The following is a 21,073-nucleotide window of genomic DNA, read 5'->3' as shown; positions in this document are numbered from 1 at the left end:
TTGTGGTTTTGATTTGCATTTCTCTGATGACGAGTGATGAGCATTTTTTCATGTGTCTGTTGGCTGTATAAATCTTCTTTTGAGAAGTGTCTGTTCATATCCTTTGCGCACTTTTTGATGGGGTTGTTTTTTTCTGGTAAATTTGTTTGAGTTCTTTGTAGATTCTGGATATTAGCCCTTTGTCAGATGAGTAGATTGCAAAAAACTTCTCCCATTCTGTAGGTTGCCTGTTCACTCTGATGGTAGTTTTTTTTTTGCTGTGCAAAAGCTCTTTAGTTTAATTATATCCCATTTGTCAATTTTGGCTTTTGTGCCTTTGCTTTTGGTGTTTTAGACATGAAGTCCTTGCCCATGCCTATGTCTTGAATGGTATTACCTAGGTTTTCTTCTAGGGTTTTTATGGTTTTAGGTCTAACATTTACGTCTCTAATCCATCTTGAATTAATAATCGTATAAGGAGTAAGGAAAGGATCCAGTTTCAGCTTTCTACTTATGGCTAGCCAATTTTCCCAGCACCATTATTAAATAGGGAATCCTTTCCCCATTTCTTGTTTTTGTCAGGTTTGTCAACCATCAGATGGCTGTAGATGTGTGATATTATTTCGACCTCAGTATTTTTTAAGGAGCACATCTGAGTTCTTCCACACTGGCCACTTACACATTGCACAGGGTTAGAATCTGGGTTATAACATTCAATGCATTGAATAGCATTTAATCTGTAAATTTGGAGGAGAAGTATGGCCATTTTAGCAATATTGATTTTTCCTATCTGTGAGCATGGAATGTTCTCTTCATTTGATAGGGTGGAGGGTGGCAGAAGGGAGAGGAGCAGAAATCTCTGGCAATTGGGCATATGTTGCTATTTTTGGAGCTTTAGTGAGTGACCTCCTGACATCCTCCCATGGGAGGATCTGTTGACCCAGGGACCCAGAACCAGTGCAACCCAAGACCAGTGGGTGAAGTCGAAGAAGTGTCCGCCCGATGGCATCTTATCTATCCTCAGCTTGTAGACCGTGGCCACCCCCCTGCCCCCATTCTCTTTGTTCTCAGCCCCACCAACCAAAATGTACCTGTTCCAGAATCCTTTTTCTTGAGGTCCTGTTCTGTGCTAAGTGGAAGCTAGCTAACACGCTAATTCTTCCACAGTATATTTTTAAATGGAACCACTGCAAGCGTGAGAACTTCAGAATGGTGGTAGGCTGTGGAGAAAATAAGACGGGGGAATGTAAGTCTGTCACTTTCCAACTCCTAATTAGCCCATGTTTGCGGCTGATCCTGAAAAAGGTTTCTTTTGCTATTGATGATAGAATGTCTATTAAACAGAATTGATGTAATAGCAAAATATTATACATAGATTTTCAGTTGATGCACTCTCTCCTAAATAACTTGGTATGTGTGTACATGTGAGTATGTGTGCAGGATGTTAGAGAAGATACACTAAGAAGTGTGATACTTAGGTACATACATTCTTCTAGAGCATCTCTTCTCTTATTTTATGTTTTTTTATTTTTTAGAGATAGTGTCTTTATCACCCAGGCTGGAGTACAGTGGCATGATCCTAGCCCACTGTAACCTGAAACTCCTGGGCTCAAGCAAGCTTCCCAGATGGATGTGCACCACCATGCCTGGCTAATTTCCCCAGGCTGGACTCCATCTCCTGGGCTCAAGTGATCCTCATTCCTTGGCCTCCCAAAGTATTGGAGTTACAGGCCACTGTGAGCCACTGTGCTTGGCCTTCTTAACTTTTCTTAAGTCACTGACTTATTAAAATAATAGAGTGAAAACTACAACCCTGATCCGTAGAGAAGTGCATGTGATGGTTCTAATTTCAGCAGGCTTACGGATCCCATTGTGTTCATCCATGAATTCTTTAGAGGTCCATGTAGCTCAGATTTAGAAATTCCAGAGTTGGGTGAAGATAACACTAATATGTTTGCAGGCAGTGTGGACATAGTGATGCAATTTTTTTTTTTTTTTTTTTTGAGACAGGGTCTTACTCTGTCACCCAGGTTGGAATGCAGTGGCACAATTCCGGCTCACTGCAATCTCCATCTCCCAGGTTCAAGCGATTCTTCTGCCTCAGCCTCCCTAGTAGCTGGGACTACAGGCATGCATCACCATGCCCAGCTAGTTTTTGTTTTTAGTAGAGATGGCTTTCACCATGTTGGCCAGGCTGGTCTTGAACTCCTGGACTCAAGCGATCTGTCTGCCTTGGTCTAGTGATGCTATTTCTTAAAGGAGATGCTTCTTGGAAATTTGTATGAAACTTTAGATGATTTTTAATGCATCACAGAACTCATTCTTGATGGCTTCTTTTAAAATGTTGCTAAGTGCCTCCTTATTAATCTGCTTAAATTTACATTTGGTTAAATAAGAATTTGTAAACCTGTAGCTCCCAGGCTTGAATGGAAGGAACATGGTGTGGGCACATGCAGATTTTTTTAAAGGGAATACCTTTCCCATTTCCATTTTTTGTTTTGTTCTTTAGCTTCGTAGGCCAAAACCACTTGAATACAATTGATAACCAGTTAACCAACTTATTGACCTTGCATTTTGCTGTTTTCGGCCTGAACCCTCTTTTGTCTAATTTTTTGCTATTTCTTTAGCTTTTTTTTCCCCTGCCTAAATATTCTTTGTTCTAGTCACCTGATTTTTTCTAAAATCTGAAGTTCCTACCCCTCTCTCTGAATTTTGTTCATCCTTCAGAAAGTTGAGATGAATGCTCATCTTTCTCTGTGAAGCCCTCCTTTCCATCCAACTGAACCAGCACTGTGTGGAAAGAATACAAGGCATCCTACAGCCTGCGGGACCATCAAGAACAACACCTATGTAATAACTTCAGCAGGAGATGAAAGGGAAAGGGCAAATTTGTTGAACCCGCACTCTGTATCACGTGGAGGAAACAGGTGTAAAGTGGTTAAATGACCAGAAGGGGGAAAGACAGAGCTTTCTGCACGGCTTCCAAGTGGCTGCTCCACCATGTCCCCTGCTGTCTCTGCAAGTGATGTGTGTGTGCACTTGAGATATCCCATCAGGTCAATCTAGGAGCACCATGGACGAACTGTTCCTGTGGCTCTGGATCCTTACTCGTTCCAATAGAAAAACAGGGACAGTTCCTAAGGTTAAAAGCCATATTTGTGTTAGTTCAGAGGGAAAGATCAAAGCTCCCATGTGGATTTGGTGGATTTTCCTAGCCCTGGGCCTCTTCCTTTCCCTCCCCTTCCTGCCCTCCTTATGCAGTGACCCTAAAGATAAGGTCCAGTAGGAAGAGAAGCAGTCCAGTTTTGGCATCTTGCTGGATTAATTCCCCGTTTTTTTTTTTTTTTTTTGAGACAGGGTCTTTCTTTGTTGCCCAGGCTGGTGCAGTGGTGCCGTCTCGGCTCACTCGGCAGCCTTAACCTCCAGGTTCAAGTGATCTTTCCACCCTAGACTCCTGAGTAGCTGGGACTACAGACATACACCACCATGCCAAGCTAATTTTTTGTAGAGGTGGGGTTTTGCCCCGTTTGCCAGGCTGTTCTGAAACTCCTGGGCTCAAGCAACCCACCCACCTCAGCTTCTTCCCAAAGTGCTGGGATTACAAGTGTGAGCCACTGCACCCAGCTAGATTAATTCTTAATTGTAAAAGAAGATAGAAACTAATGGCAAAACATGCTTTTTATGTGTGTGTGTAAGAGTGCAAGATAGAATGTGACTTGCTTACTGTCCACCTCATAATACTAATATCGAGGCTTACATGTAGATATACATTCATATATATTATACATAATAAAGACATGTACTTACATAAAAAAGCCTAGATCACTCCTTTTATAACACTGAGCTTGTTTTTCTCCATTGATGGGTTGAAGTTTTTTTTCACATTCTCTTTCTCTGTCTTCCCAGTGTTTTGGAATTTCCTGGGCATTTTTCCTACCCTTCCTTTTCTTGCCCTTCGCTGGGTGTCACTTCTTCCCCAGGCCACTGAATGCCATTGAATGCCATTTCCTTTCCTCTCGGTGCTGCTTCTCCCTCCTAGCTCCCCAGTTAAAGCTCTTTTTTCATGTATGACTTTGCTGGAGGGGTAGCGCATCAGAACTGGAGTCAATTTAGAAGCGGTGTCCCTGCAAGAATTCAGAGTTCATATGTCCTCCTGAAGATGCTTTGGAAGTTAACACAAGATTCAGAAATTAATTTTTATATCCTCGGAGGAGAAGAAATCTATGCTTGTCAGTTTTTTAGGAGATTTGTTTGGTTATGCATACACACCTTTTATAGCTCAGGAACATATATTTTTGCATGTTTGGCTTTATACTCTAAAATCTACCTTATTACTTGCTTATACTTTTTCCTCTAATTTTCATGTAATTGATTTTTCACATTGCTGCTGAAAGAGTAGGACCATTGTGTTGCAGTGAGTTAAGCCAGGGATTTTTTTGTTTACTAAAGTGACTTAGGCTATAGAATCCTGAGGTGGCTCATACTAGGATAGAGTGAGCATGTGCTTTCGGGGCACAGGTTCTCAGTAAATACTTGTTGTTTATTAACTGAAAGTAGCATTACCTTTGTTATTTATAAGGCTAATAATATTTGGAGAACTGTGTTATTTATAAAACTAATATTTGTTGGCCTTTTTGGAGTAGATGCTTAGATATTTTGATATTTTATGTTTACCTTGAGGAACATGTAGAACCTTCTAAATGAGAATTTCACTGTTTCATAAACTTTATGTTTAAATAACCTAGAACTACTGTAATTCACTCCTTTAATAGCTGCTTTGGGTGAAATCCCATAAAATCTGTGAAGCCAGTTATCATTAGTATGCTTTTGAACTTCAAACTCTTATGGTAATATGTAATAAGTTCATTATCCACCTTGTGTTTTGGCCAGAAAACAAAGGTAATTAATCACTATAACTACAAATGACCTTTTTTTTTTTTTTTTTGGATATAAAGTGCTTTCCAGAGGAGAAAAGACTTGAATTCCCTAGCACACTGAATTAAGTCACTCAGTGGCAAATTCATAATGACCAAGGGTGGTCATGCAAAGAGATGTCACCTGCTATACCGCTCAGCTTCAAAACACTGAGCCCTAATGGCAGGATGCTGGGTGGTAGTGATGGCACAGACAGACCGGCTTGGGTGCAGCTGATTGGGGTGCTTTCTGAGCAAAAGCATCTTGTGGCCCTTGAGGCAAAGACACAAAGCTGTAAGGAGTGACAGACTCTGGGAGCAGCAGGCACGACACAAAAACATAAGGATGGGACCTCTGCTTGGGTGCAGCCCACGGGAGGGTCAGCGGGTCACACTTTGGTCTTTAGAGTCATATGGTTACCAGCGACAGCCGGGTTCTCTTCAGCTCCAGAAGGGCAGCACTAGACCCTGCACCATGCTAACGCACACCCCCGGCTGCCAGGAAGCCAGAAGCTGCTCTGAACACATGGTGCTTTCCATCCATAGCACAGGCATGAAATCTGGAGTTGTCCATCTTAAGCAATACTGATCTTAGCATAAAATCCTATGTGGGGAAGCAGAAGTTGACTAGAAAGGGTTTGCTTGTGGCACCCACATTGAACGTGTTAGCTATCTAGAGTATCATGTGTTTCATTTTTGTCAATCCCCCGGCTCAATAGGTGTCTTCATTTGGATAAGACTGATTATTATACTCATCGCATTATTGCATAGGGTAAGGGACATATGTGTTGGATTGATAATCCTGATGCTGCCAATGAATTAAGTTTTCTGAACCAAAATATGGTTCCCAAAGCAGCAACATCAGCACCCCCTGAGAAGTTGCTGGAAATTCAGATTCTCAGGCTTTACCCCAAACTTACTAAATCAGAAACTCCAGGATATCCCTCCATCTGTGTTTTAGCAAGCCCTCTGGTGATTCTGATGTCTCTGTGGTTTGAGACCCACTGCCGTAGAGCAGGGCTGTCTAATAGAACGTTCTGTGGTGATGGAAATGGTCAGTATCCCTGCCATGCAGTAGTGGAACCACTAGACACCACATGTGGCTGTTGAGCTCTTGAAATGTGGCTGCTGTGACCAAACAATAGCATTCATCATTTTATTTAATTTTGATTAATCTGGGTTTAAATTCAAATAGCTGCATATAGCTAGTGGCTGTCCATCAGATAGCCCAGCCCCAGAATACACCCTGCTAATTATTATTGTGTAACTCCTAAAATGCTTAAGCTGTTGGTTGTGGAATTATTAATTTTAGATCATAGAACAGAATCTTCCTTACTCAATTCAACAGAATTGAAATGCAATTGTTATAACTTAAGTAGTTGATTTTGATTCTTCATGTGGAGGGGAGATAGTTTGCAGGCTGCTGGCCAGTTGAGGGAAGCCTGTTCTTGAGCTGATTGATTGTTGATTTTGTGAATGTGCATCAACTGCAGTGCCGGGTGGCTCAGGCTTGTTGCAGATGTAACCAATGGCCGTAGATACATGTCCTTTTAGGAGTAAAGCTGTTGCTCTGGAAGGGGCTGTGTCAGTCCAGAAACCAGATGGATTCTGGTTTCTCCAGCCTGTCCAGCAAAGTGGAGGTGCTTCCAGCCAAAGAGAAGTTAATGAGCCCTGCAGGCACTTTGGTCTGACTGCAGGCAAGCAGGTTGGTTTTCCAGCTTCCTGGGGCACCCCTGGAGGAAGCAGATGGGATGGGAAGTAAACCTGACTGATATGAGATATCACACTTTTTCGGGCTGGGCTCCAGGCCCCTGCTCATGTTTTTAGTTACCTGGATAGTCTTGGTATCAGAGTTTACATTAACCATGGCCAAGCTTATCGCCCATACAAATGTTGTAGAATGATTGAATAGCAAACGAGATAGATGAATTACAGCCTATGGAAAGTCCTTCTGCTGCCAATTTATAGCTTGTGCTTTTGAGATAAAGATGTCTTTGGCTTTTACATTTGCATTTTCAAGTGTATATATATATGTGTGTGTGTGTGTATATACACACACACACACATACATACACACACACATACATACACACACTAGGGAAGGAGGAACCTTTCAGGTCCCCAGTGGTTGATTTTCACCTTTGATCTGCATACTAGTATTCATAGCATGCTACTGAGTTGACTTTTTTATTTCTATATAATAACAGTATATCGATCTGTTGCTAATCTGATGTAATCTTTGTGTGTGTGTATGTGTATGTATGTGTGTGTGTCTATATGTATGTGTGGTGTTGATCAAGATACATTACTCTAGAGGCCAAAATCAGAAACTAGGGAGGTCGAATATTTCATTATTTAAAATTGAGCTAATATAATGCATTGTTAAGGGGACAGCTCTTCAGATACTGGGTTATTTAAACGGCTTCAATGTACATCACCCAGGAAGGGATTTGGAGGTTGCTGTCTTTCTTCTGGTGGCAATGCAAGAAAACCAAAAGAAAAAAAACAATTGCACTTAAAAGATCCTATATGACAACTATAAGTATGTATGCTTCATAATATTCAATTTTATAAGCTGCTATGGTACACAAATCCTCTTTTGTGCATTTTTGGTCTGTTTCCCTCTTCATTGTCCATCTGAAACAAACTATGCCAAGCACTTAGCTAATGACATACGAAGAAGCATTTCAGCGGCCACTCAGAAGTGAGCGACTGCTTATGAAAATCCCGTAAAAAATAAGTAAGACTGATAGGTGAATTCAATGGTCCTTTTGGAGTTATATCTTTCTTTGCTTTGAAGAAAAACAAAATGTGCTGCTGCCATCCCTTGCTAGGAGTTCCGTTCCCAGATTCACACTCAGCATTTATGTTTCCATGGCAGTACCACCAAACATAGCAGAACTGAAGAATTTGGAAGTGCTCAGCTTTTTAAATAACCAGATCAAGGAGCTGCCCACACAGATCAGCAGCCTTCAAAACCTCAAACACCTGAACCTTGGGTGAGTGTCAGTGGAGGGGAAAGGATGGGGAGGAAGAGAGTGGAAGGGGCGTGCTGGGTAGGGCCAAGGGAGGAATTCCATTTATATCATTGCACAGAAGTGGATTTCTAATTTCTTTTTGTGTTTTGGGCTTTAAAAAAAGTTTTATTGTTTTAATATATCCTTTCGGTGGCCTACATTAGTGAATATTTGAGAGCTAATTGAGAAGCTAATAGTTGGCATAATAAGGAAGTTACATTTTTACTGTATTTTGTGTCCAGTAAAATTTTATCTCAGTTCTGTTGACCAAGAAGGGACTTATTTGCATAGCATGAACTGGCAGACAAGTTGTAATATGGTTGATTTTTTTCTCTCTGTGTTAAATAGGAATGGTTTACAAAGCACCTTCATGTCACGGAGGGAAGAATATATTCCCTAATGTTGCTTCATTCATTTTTGCAATTCTTCTCTGTAGTTGAGAGGTGACAATTCTCTGTCTTTCTTTATGCAAAGGTGAAGTTTTGAGTCAACTGAGGTTGCAGAACCAGGTAGCAGTAAATAATAATAATGATAACCTGTCTTCATGTATTGCTTTGCAGCACTTGATCCTCTCAACATTTGTGAGGTAGGGAGGGCAGGTTTTAGTGCTTTCATTTTATACAGAGGAAGCCAAGCCTTTTCAAAGGGGCTAAGGGACTGGGTTCTGGTCACCCCTGAGGTTAGTGGCCAAACTGGGAAGAGAACCCCATAGGTTATGGGTCTAAAGGCTCCATCAGACTCCATTGACAGGGTTTGGATCTGTGTCCCCACCAAATCTCATGTGGAATTGTAATCCCCAGTGTTGGAGGTGGGGCCTGGTGGGAGGTGATTAGATCATGGGGGCGGAGCTCTCATGAATAGTTTAGCACCATCCCCTCTTGGTAGTGTCCTTATGATAGTGAGTGAATTATTGCAAGACCCCTCGTGCTATCCTTCTCCTGCCATGTAATACACAGGCTCCTGCATTGCCTTCCACCACGAGTAAAAGCTCCCTGAGGCTTCCCCACAAGCAGCGGCTGCCATGCTTCTTATACAGCTGGTAGAACCATGAGTCAGTTAAACCTCTTTTCTTGTAAGTTACCCAGCCTCAGGCATTCCTTTATAGCAATGGGAGAACAGACCAATACGTCCATACACCCAAATCGGAACTGCGGCATCAGAATGCCATCTTCATTGGCACAGCTGTTAGATGAAACTGCCCATTCATGCTTCAGTCTCTGTGCAAAGTCGTATATTCATTAAATTTTAGCCACTAAATGCTCTGGTTAAGTTAGTGATTGATGTGGAGTGGCAATAGATGCTGGTCAGATATTTGCCTTTTTAAAAATTTATTTATGTATTTTATGAGATGGAGTCTTGCTTTGTCGCCAGGCTGGAGTGCAGTAATGTGATCTTGGCTCACTGCAACCTCTGCCTCCCAGGTTCAAGCGATTGTCCTGCCTCAGCCTCTCGCGTAGCTGGGACTACAGGCGCATGCCACCATGCCCAGCTAATTTTTGTATTTTTAGTGTAGGCGGGGTTTTATCATGTTGGCCAGGATGGTCTCGATGGATCTCTTGACCTCGTGATCCACCCACATGACATCCCAAAGTGCTGGGATTACAGACGTGAGCTACCACGCCCAGTCACAAATGACATATTTAAACGCTCACAGCACTGCCTGCCTGGGGCCTAGGAATTGTCGGTTTTTTGGCACTGTTCAGTATAATGTGTGAGGCAGGCGGCTGTAAGGTCAGAGGTCAGGCTAGACAGGGAATCCTGGATATCTGCTCTTCAGGGAACGAGGATGTACTAAGTTCCCAATCGCATACCAGGCATGGTTCTAGCTACTGGCCATCCAGCCCTGATGGAGCTTCCATTACAGTTGAGGAAACCAACTATAAACAAATAAATGTTTATAATAATGACAGGGAGTCAAAAGTGGTAATGAAAGGCCTCTGTGCTAAATAAACAAGTTCCTCCAGGGCGTGGTGGCTCACGCCTGTAGTCCCAGCGCTTTGGGAGGCTGAGGCTGGCAGGTCAGTGGAGGCCAGGAATTCAAGAACAGCCTCATCAAGATGGTGAAACCTCATCAGTACTAAAAATACAAAAATAACTAAGTGTGGTGGCGTGCACCTATGATCCCAGCTATTCTATCCAGGAGGTTGAGGCAGGAGGATCGTTTGAACCCAGGAGGCAGAGGTTTCAGTGAGCTGAGATCGTACCACTGCACTCCAGCTTATGTGACAGAGTGATACTACATCTCAAAAATAAATACATAAATAAATAAACGAGCTCCAATTTTATCATGCTGACCATTGAGAAATTTGCATAGCCGAGTAGTGGATATGAGATATGGTCAGATTTTCCTACAAAAGATCAGTGTGGAGAAGAGGGTGGAGGGAGGGAAACTAGAGGTTACCAGACCAGTAAGAACATGAGCTTCATGTCCCATGTGAACTAGGACAGTGACAGTGGAGGCAGGGAGGGATTTTATATGAAAACTATACAAGTGGTAACATTGACAGACAGTAACTGATGGGGTGGAATGATACCTATGTTTCTGTGTTAACTGAAAAATAGAACAGATGGAGACAGGTTTGTGAAGAAAATAATAAGCTCAGGTTTTGTTCTGTTTGGTTTGAGGCACCATAGGACATATGTAAACTGTGCTTTTTCTTTTCCATTTTTTTTGTTTTGTTTTGTTTTGTTACGTGTGTGTGTGTGTGTGTTTTAATTTTGGGACAGAGTTTTGCTCTTCTTGCCCAGGCTCCAGTGCAATGGTACGATCTCAGCTCACTGCAACCTCTACCTCCTGGGTTCAAGCGATTCTCCTGCCTCAGCCTCCCGAGTAACTGGGATTACAGGCACGCACCACCACACCCAGCTACTTTTGTATTTTTAGTAGAGATGCCATTTTACCATGTTGGTCAGGCTGGTCTCAAACTCCTAATCTTAGGTGATCCGCTTGCCTTGGCCTCCCAAAGTGCTGGGATTATAGGCGTGAGCCACTGTGCCCAGCCCTAAATTTTTCTTTTTCAATGAATGCGTCTTAGTTGCCTTCTTGTTCTCTTTGGAGTTGTTTGCACTTTTGGCTGTCGTTGCTTTATTGATTGTGTAAAGCTTTTTGTATTTAATTACGTAGCTGCATAGATGGAGTTGTCAAAGTTTGAAGAAAACCTCCCAGTTCTTAGGGAAAGGAGCTAAGATGGGTTTCACTAAAGGATGCCTCTGTCCTCAAATGGCATAAAGAATTATGTTCACACAGTAAGGCAAGTTATAGGGAGGACTCCTTATTCTAAGGAGCCAGGGTGAAAGAAAGCATACACACAGGAGATCACAAAACGGAGCAGGGAAGCCACTTGCATGCGTGATCCAAAAGGCACCCTCAATAAGAATTTGCTTTCAAAGTTTTTACAGTATTTGCAGCTTATTCTGTTGGTTGTAAGACATGAGATAATTTTAGGCCACCCGAATAAATAAAAGAAAGTTTATTTCTGTTCTTAATTCCTTAAATACAGTTTATTTCCTAGAGTTATTTTCCAAAAAATGTGAAACCACACATGTTCCCATGCTGATGATTATTTCTAGGATAACTTCACAGCAGGACCACTGTGCCCAACTATTCAGAAATAATGTTTGACCTCGTTTGTTGCTGGAGCTTGTCTCATGAACACATAGACGTTTTTATTAAGTACCATGTGGGGTACTTATGGATTTGGATTATTTATTTATTTATTTGTTTATTTATTTATTTATTTATTTATTGAGACAGGGTCTCGCTCTGTCTCCCAGGCTGGAGTGCAGTGGCGTGATCTCCGCTCACCGCTACCTATGCCTCCTGGGCTCAAGTGATCCTCCCACCTCAGCCTCCTGAGTAGCTGGGACCACAGGTAGGTGCCACCACACCGGGCTAATTTTTGTAGTCTTTTTTGTAGAGACGGAGTTTTGCCATGTTGCCCAGGCTGGTCTCGAGCTCCTGAGCTCAAGCAATCTGCCTGTGTTGGCCTCCCAAAGTGCTGGAATTACAGACGTGAGCCACCGGGCTCAGCCTAGATTTTTTTAATATTTATTTTTGATAACTGTGAGTAGGTTACTGTGGAGTTGAGAAAAATTAGTGCCTTTAGCCAAGAAGGTTTTATTGAAGCTGGAGGTGCTCAAGACAACCTGCAGAGAAGAAACTGCTCTGAAAAGGAGTCTGTACAGACCTTTCTGGGGCTTTAGAAGAAAAGGAAAACAGATGCTGAATAGCCTTAGACATCCTGGTTTTATAAATTTCTCCATCATATGCAGACATTTGCCCACTTCCAACATGCATTTGAAAAATCTTCCCATGCAAACAAAGAATTGATACCAATTGGCATAGCTGAGCCCTACGAAGCTTTATGTTTCAACACCTGAAGTCACCTGAGATTAAGCAAGTGTGGCACAAATAGTAAAACCACACTTGATATTCGGACCATCCGAAGTGGCTTGTCATGAGGTGAGCTTGCTCACTTAGGGCTGATTCAAAATTTTCTCTCAAATCTTTTTGAAAAATAATTCTAGCAACAGCTCTCATTCCCTGAGAAGCCACGTGTGAGCCATGGATCGGGTGTTGGGTCCTTCAGATATTTTCTCTCTCATGCTCCCAGTGATCCTGCCTTCAAGGTGTTGTCAGCCTCATTTTATAGTTGAGGAAATTGGGTCTCAGAGAAGCTGAGTAACTTGTCAAGGTCATGCAGCTAGCAAGTGCTGGAGCCAGACTCCTCACCTCGTTGTCTTCTGCCTTAAAGCTCCGTACTTTTCCTACCCCCACTGTAGCTTCTCATGGAGACCTTGATTGCTAGCAGTGTCAGAGCAGGTCCTGAGCTTGGAATTCCTACATGTGGAAATGTGGATGGATGGAGATGGATGTTAGCACCTGCTGGAGGGAGGGGGGACAGCCAGCATGTTCCATCTTTCATTCTGCAGAGAGAGATGCCACCAGATCACCATGCACATGGTCTGGGCTCCGGAGAGGCGGCCAGAAGTCTTTGCAGTTCCTTGCCCCATTTGTAGCCGGGACTGTTGCTAGCAGTTCTTCTGAAGTTTCAGCATTTGTTTAAGGGCTTCCTTTCTGCCCCCCAGGGTGGTGTGCCTACTACTGTTACATACTGCTGTCAGCTGCACATGGGACTCTGCTGTGTTCCTTACACATTGTAGGTATTGTTTTGTCACTCAAAGGAAAAAGGAACCTTCAGTTAAGTAGATTCTGGCCACCAAGAGGTGGAGGGGCCCCAGGCTTCCTGTGGGCTGGAGATTGAATGGGAGCTCTCTCTCAAGTGAGATGCCTCTTCCCTCTAAGCCTGTTTAACTGTGGATTTCCTGTACCTAATATTGCAAAAGTGTATTTTTTTATTTGCAGAGAAAAATGTTAAGGAATCAGCAGTTTTCAAAAACGGATAACTTAAAGCAGTGTTTAAAGACAGAAGCACCCAGTGTAGGCTTCTCTACCTTCCTTTCTGTCTCTGACTTGCACTTCTTCTCAGAATCCTTGCATAGGAGCCCACGGGTCTGGAGTGGCTTTGGCCTCCATGAGGTACAGGGTGCTTCCAGACACACGTCACCCACTTCTGAAGTCTTTGCTCCTTACTCTCTCTTAGGCTGTTTTTTCATCTCAAGATGGCATTAATTACAAGCTCCATCTTGCCTGTATTACAAGGTAGTTTTAGTGAACAAGCAAAGTACTTGCCATAATGTGCTTTACAAATTGTGACTTCATGGAGAATGTTCATTGTTGCTGTCATGGCAGTAGATAGTCGTGAAGGTAGTTTTGTTGAGTCTGGGATGGGGAACCCACATTTTCTGCCTGAGATGGGGAACCCACATTTCCATTTTGGTTTCCCCTCTGCTGTCTGCTGTTTCTGGTGAGACCCGCTTGGTAGGACTGGATTGAGCTTGATCTGTTATGAGAAGCATTGATGACTGGAATGATTTTTATTGTCACAGTCCCTTCCACCTTTCAATATCTGTCAACTTTTATTAAATTTTTTTTAATTGGCTTTTAAGTATGCTCAAAGGGGACTGCATTGAGAAAAATAAGGGGCTTAAAGAAAAGGATAAAAGATAGTGTAGAAAAAAAATCCCTTAACATCACACACTGGGGCCTGTCGGGGGGTGGAGGGCTGGGGGAGGGATAGCATTAGGAGAAATATCTGATGTAAATGATGAGTTGATGGGTGCAGCAAACCAACATGGCACATGTATACCTATGTAACAAACCTGCATGTTGTGCACATGTACCCTAGGACTTAAAGTATGATTTAAAAAAAGAAAAAAAATTCCTTAGACTTCACTGGAAACATGCAGACTCAAACACACACACGCACCCTCACACACACCACACACACATACTGCATAAACACACATACCACTACACCCCTACACACACCCCAAACACATACCACACCATACCACATCCTTACCTCATACACACACACCACACACACACCACACACACCAGCACACCCTCCACACACACACCACACCACACACACACCACACACACCACACACACACCACATCCCCTCCACACACCACACACACACACACCCCACACCCACCCACACACACCACACACACACCACATCCCCTCCACACACCACACACACACACACACCCACACACACCACACACACACCACACACACCACATCCCCTCCACACACCACACACATAGCACACCTCCCACACACCACACATATCACTCTGGTACACACACACAACACTACACACAACACCACATACACCCACACACACTACACACACCCCCACACACAATTGACCCTTGAGCAACACATGGCTTGAGGAAGCAACACACTGACCCCTCATGCAGTCAAAAATCCACACATAACTTTTGACCCTGAATAAACTTAATTACTAATAACCTACAGTTGACCGGAAGCCTTACCAAAACATAAATGTCGATTAACACATATTTTGTGTGTTATATGTATTCTATTATTCTATTCTGCATTTTTTTTTTTTTTTTTTTTGAGGCAGAGTCTCGCTCTGTCGCCGAGGCTGGACTGCAGTGGTGCGATCTCGGCTCACTGCAAGCTCCACCTCCCGGGTTTACGCCATTCTCTTGCCTCAGCCTCCCGAGTAGCCGGGACTACAGGCACCCGCCACCACACCCAGCTAATTTTTTGTATTTTTAGTAAAGATGGGGTTTCAACATGTTAGCCAGGATGGTCTCGATTTCCTGACCTCGGGATCCATCCACCTTGGTCTCCCAAAGTGCTGGGATTACAGGTGTGAGCCACCACGCCCGGCTGCTTCTATTCTGCATTCTTACAATAAAGTAAGCTAGAGAAAAGAAAATGTTATTAGGAAAGTCATAAGGAAAACAAAGTGCATTTACTGTTCTTTAAGTGGAAGTGGATCATCTTAAAGGTCTTCATCCTATTCTTCATGTTGAGTGGGCTGAGAAGGAAAAGGAGGGTTGATCTTGCTGTCTCAGGAGTAGCACAGGCAGAAGAAAAATATCCATGTGTCATTGGACCCACGCAGTTCAAACCCATGCTGCTCAAGGGTCAATTGTATGATTTAAAAAATGTTTAAGTTATGATAAAATACACGCAAAATATACTGTCTGGCCGGATGCAGTGGCTCACGCCTATAATCCCAGTACTTTGGGAGGCCAAGGCAGGTAGATCACGAGGTCAAGAGATCAAGGCCATCCTGGCCAACATGGTGAAACCTTTCTCTACTAAAAATGCAAAAATTAGCTGGGCTTGGTGGCACGCGCCTGTAGTCCCAGCTACTCAGGAGGCTGAGGTGGGAGAATCGCTTGAACTGGGGAGGCGGAGGTTGCAGTGAGTGGAGATCTCACCACTGCACTCCAGCCTGGGCAATAGAGTGAGAATCCATCTCAAAAAACAAAAAGCAAACAAACAAAAAAAGTACTGTCTTTGTAGTATACAGTTCAATGGTGTTAAGCGTATTCACATCGTTGTTCAGCCAACCTCCAGAACGTTCTCATCTTGCAAACCTGAATCCTACACCCATTAAAAAACATCTCTCCATTGCCCCTCCCTCCAGCCCCTGGCCATCACCATTCTAATTGAAGATAACTTTGAATGTTAGCAGTTGTAGGAAAAAACAAAAAACAAAAAACAAAAAAACACACGATTTTCCCTTCTAAAAGGAATAAATGAAATGAAATAAAGCAAAAGTCTGAAAACTACAAAGCTTCAATGTGTATAGTTTGAGATATTATCACTACACTCATAAGGAAATTTTTCTTTACAAGGACAGATATTTTGTGATGGTTTGAGTTTTTCTGTAAAACAGTGATTAAATTTCGCGGTTGGAGAAAAATGACAACTAAGAAATTTTCGAATGTTTCAGGAATATATAAGCTCTCTGACTAAAATTATTAGTCTAAATAGGACAACATACCACATCCTCTCATTTATATGTAGAATGTAAAAGAGTAAACCTTATTGAAACAGGGAATAAAATGGTTACCAGAGGCTGGAGGGAGAGAAGAATTGCAGAGATATTAACCAAAGGACACGAAATTTTAGTTAGACAGGAGAAGTACATTCAAGAGATGGATTGTACGTCATGGTGACTGCAGTCGATAACAATATGTGGTATACTTGAAAATTGCTAAGAGAGTGAATTTTAACTATTCTCACCACAAAAGACAAAAAAAATGACAAGCATATGATACAAGGCAATGTGTATATTAAATACTGTGATTTAAGCCATTCCACAATGGATTGTACATATATCAGAAGCATCATGTTGTACACCATAGGTATGTACAATCTTCACTTGTCAATGTAAATTTTAAATAAGTGCTTTTTTAATTAAAAAAAAATAGGATGGACTTGGTGGCTTATGCCTATAATCCCAGCATTCTGGGAGGCCGAGGTGGGAGAATGGCTCGAGCTCAGGAGTTTGAGACCAGCCTGGGCAACCTGGCAAAAACCCATCTCTGCAAAAAATATCAACATTAGTGGGGTGTGATGGTGTGTGCCTATGGTCCCAGCTACTTGGGAAGTTGAAGTGGAAGGATCACTTGAGCCCGGGGAGGTGAAGGCTGCAGTGAGCTGAGATCGTTCCACTGCACTCCAGCCTGGGCAACAGAGCAAGGCCCTATCTCAAAAAAAAATAAAAATAAAAATAAAGTATAAAGTGACTCTAGGATCATGGCACTCTCTTACACTTTCAGCCTGTGAAACAGAGGTGCCCTTGATAATCTGTATAAATGTGTCTTTGGTGTCCTAACAGATTTTTGTGCCCCTGCAACAGCATGAACAGGCTGAACACTTTGCCACGAGGCTTCAGCTCCCTGCCAGCTCTTGAGGTTCTGGACTTGACTTACAACAACTTGAACGAAAATTGTCTTCCTGGAAACTTCTTCTACCTGAGTAAGAAACTTTCAGTTCTATAAATTTCCTGAACACTATACTTTGCATTCTAATGTATTTGCCAGGACCTAAATAAACTCCAAGAGAAATTATTGGACAGAGATATTTTTTACTTTAGAGACTCCTTTTGAATATTCCTTTGTAGCTCAGCAGTATGTGCATTTGATATATCGTTATGTGACAACATTGGGCTGAAGTGGACTTAGTAATGTCATATTAACATTCTGAGAGAGATTATGTACCGAAATGAGATCAAGCCTCACATTTAGCTAAGAGACTTGGACTTTCTTTTTAAATAGCATGCCAAAAAAAGGTATCCTCCCATGTTGGTATGAATTCTTTGTGTGATATTTGCCCAGGATATCCCAGTCAATTATTTATAAAAATATTTATTAATAAATAACCAACAGAATTTTTAAAAATTTCCAGCCAGGATTCTTATCTTCAGCCTTTTAAAAAGTACTCTTATTGACCTATTTATCCAGTACACAGGCATTAAGAAATTACTGGCCACACTTTATTCTTTTATATGCCAACAAATTTCTTGCTGAAGATGCTTTTGAAAATTAAAAAAATGATTTCTTCTGGGAACTCATGCACTATTTCAGACAAGGTTTGCTTCTTTTAAATGAATGTTCTATTTCTTCAATTAGTAACTTATATGGCATTCAGAAAATCTGAATTTTCTGAGCTGGTCTCTAAAATTTCACTTTTTACCTTATGTACATTATCTCTCTATGACTTTCTCAAGCACATGAAACCAACTGTAAAATATTTTCTTGGGTGGTGGAGCACCTGTTTTTATGATGTTATATTAACGTACAGTTCTGGAGTCTGAGCTCCAAAGATCACTTGAGGCTGGGAGTGTAAGACCAGCCTAGGCAACATAGAGAGACCCTGTCTCTAGAAATAAAAATTTAAAAATTAACCATGTAAATTAAATTAGTAGCACGTGCCTGTAATCTTAGCTAATTGGGAGGCCAAGGTAGGAAGATGGCTTGAGGCCAAGAATTTGAGGCTGCAGTGACCCACTGCACTCCAGTCTGGGTGACAAGCAAGACTCTTATCTCTAAGAAATAAATACTGATAAACAAAACATACACCTAATTATACTCAGCTTTTTTGGTTGAGGATAAACAGATGCTTTAGAATTTTAGCCTTCAGTAGTTTGGAATCGTATTATCATTGTGTAATAATTGTGAACAAATTTCTGACTAGTGATATTCTGCTTAAGTTAGGATTTACTCTGTTAACTTCATGCCATTATTTTAACCCCTTTGTCTTCATTTACTTTTGTCCTTAAGGCTGTAGAAACAAGCAGTAATAATTAGTCAGATTATGGAACTGATGAGCTATGGTTATAGCCTCCATCACCAGAAAGCCTTTCATTAATTTTTGACACAGTGCTATTTACATAGGAAAAGGTCTATTTTCACATAGTTGTATTCACTTGAAAGAACCTTTTTGCCCTAGGTAACCATAAAAGTGGCACAGTAGTTTTCTTTGTTTTACTTTGGATGCAAATGGAGATATAAATGTGAATCAAAAGTAATCTATGAGAAAAATAGCAATCTGTTTTCAAAATGTGTTAAAACTCTGTGCCCCAAAATGCTAGTGCCCACATTGTTAATTGCATCAGTCCTCTTGGATATAGATGTTTTCCTGGACACACCGGATGCACGATAAGCCAGTAAATCTTGGTTTGACCTGCTTGCTATCATTGGGAGCCCTAGGTATGTCAAAGGCTTTTCACCAAGCCAGCGTTATTAATCAAAGCTGACTCCCTCGTATTGATCAGACCTCAAATGGTTGGGTTCCATGACAACATGTTTATACATTGCTGTTTAATTTGCAGCCACCCTGTGTGCACTCTATCTAAGTGACAACGATTTTGAAATCCTGCCACCAGATATTGGGAAGCTCACAAAGTTGCAGATAGTAAGTTATCTAAATTCTTAGAAAATCAATTCACTGCTGCAGCCTTGTAGGGGTAGAATCAAGTCAATTTGAGCAGGAGTAAGGTTTGTTTTGCAGGAATAAACCACTACTCCTGGTAGTGTTTCTTGATTATCCACGGGCACTTGTAAACAAATGGGAAGGACTGAGCTTTTAGTAAGAGAGAGGACATGGAGGAGGATGAGAGTTTCTGTGGAGCATCTTTTAATGTGAAAATGTGTTGACAACTCCTTGTTTTCTTCTATGTAGCTCAACAATACGGATAACGACCTGATCTCACTGCCTAAGGAAATCAGGGAGCTTACCCAGCTTAAAGAGCTGCACATTCAGGGGAACCACCTCACCAGTCTGCCCCCAGAACTAGGTAAGGTTGCTGATGAATGAACTTAGTTCTTGTTTTCATGAATAACAATTATCCTAATGTAGCAATTCTTAACAACCTCTCTCCTCTTCTTGGCAACTACTCCCCACCTAGACACCCAGTTCTGATCATTTGAGAACCATTTGTCATTGATCAGAGTTCAGCTGTTACAGGTTTGACCTTCCCCGATGCTGTGTTCTGCAGCAGTAGTGTCCTGTGTCTTCGAAACTGCTGATGAAGGATGACCCTGCTCAGCTCCCTGCATGATGCAGTGGAAAAAGCATGGGGTTAGTAGCCTTACTAGCTAAGCCTTACTAATTAAGGTAAGTTAACCTTACTAACTAAGGTGAGGAGCCTTATCCGTGGCTCCTCATTGACTAGCTGCGTAAGCTTTCTGGGTCTTGGTTGGTTATTAATAACTTTATCTAAGTATCACTCTTACTTTTTAACCCCTTAAATTTTTATTGACCTGGAAAAACTTTTACCAAACAGTTAAAGTAGTTGTTACAGCTACTTGAAGATGTAATACCTCTGCGGGTCGTGAATTTTCCTCTCTCCTGATCCTATCTCTAGTAGGAATTGTTAAATATGTTCTTGCTGGGAATGGGTTCTACTCCTGGCCGCTGAATCCTAATCCTATTCCTCTGCCAGGTCGTTCCTATTTCCAGAGTGGGTTTATGTCCCCTGCCAGAAATAACCTCCAAGCCAGTCATTCTGTTACTGCTTCATTCCACTGCAAAAGGTTCACGAGTTCCCTTATCTTTCCTCGTGCAGACCCTCGATAGTCTCTAATTTCTTTAATCCTTTGAACCACATTGTTTTCTCAAACTGCAATTATTTGCTTTTCTGCCCCAAAATACCATCATTTTTAAGAAACACATTGAAGGGCCGGGCGCGGTAGCTCAAGCCTGTAATCCCAGCACTTTGGGAGGCCGAGACGGGCGGATCACGAGGTCAGGAGATCGAGACCATCCTGGCTAACATGGTGAAACCCCGCCTCTACTAAAAATACAAAAACTAGCCGGGCAAGGTGGCGGGCGCCTGTAGTCCCAGCTACTCGGGAGGCTGAGGCAGGAGAATGGCGTAAACCCGGGAGGCGGAGCTTGCAGTGAGCTGAGATCTGGCCACTGCACTCCAGTCCGGGCGACAGAGCGAGACTCCGCCTCAAAAAAAAAGAAACACATTGAGGAAGCAGTTCTTTAAACAAGTCTGGCGGTTTCAAGAGGCCATTTGTTAGAAATTAGAATGCAAGTACCAGGAGGGCAGGAACATTTTCACATTTGTTCCCTGGAGTGCAGTATGTGCTCAGCAAACATTGACTGAATGAATGAAAGAAGCAAGGACCTTGGATGGCAGGAGGTTAGGAAGGTTATGAGCAGGCTGATGGCACTAATGGTTACACATAGGAAGACTGAGACACAGAGCACACCCATCAGCACTGAGAGTTCTGTTGGCAGCCTTATCA

At 42.2% G+C, this 21,073-nt stretch overlaps 1 protein-coding gene across 1 annotated transcript; it reads left to right on the top strand.

The window, feature by feature from the left end:
- The first annotated feature begins 7,766 nt into the window (after nucleotides 1-7,766).
- Nucleotides 7,767-19,853, top strand: LOC117085354 (ras suppressor protein 1-like). The gene is made up of 5 exons (XM_033214166.1): nucleotides 7,767-7,891; nucleotides 17,173-17,291; nucleotides 19,147-19,229; nucleotides 19,497-19,611; nucleotides 19,813-19,853. The coding sequence occupies exons 1-5, from the start codon at nucleotides 7,767-7,769 to the stop codon at nucleotides 19,851-19,853; spliced, it is 483 nt and encodes a 160-aa protein (XP_033070057.1).
- Nucleotides 19,854-21,073: the final 1,220 nt, after the last annotated feature.

Source organism: Trachypithecus francoisi, unplaced genomic scaffold (genome assembly GCF_009764315.1).
Source record: "Trachypithecus francoisi isolate TF-2019V2 unplaced genomic scaffold, Tfra_2.0 Contig00543, whole genome shotgun sequence".
Classification (NCBI taxonomy): Eukaryota; Metazoa; Chordata; class Mammalia; order Primates; family Cercopithecidae; genus Trachypithecus; species Trachypithecus francoisi.
This window is presented reverse-complemented; position numbering and strand designations above follow the sequence as displayed.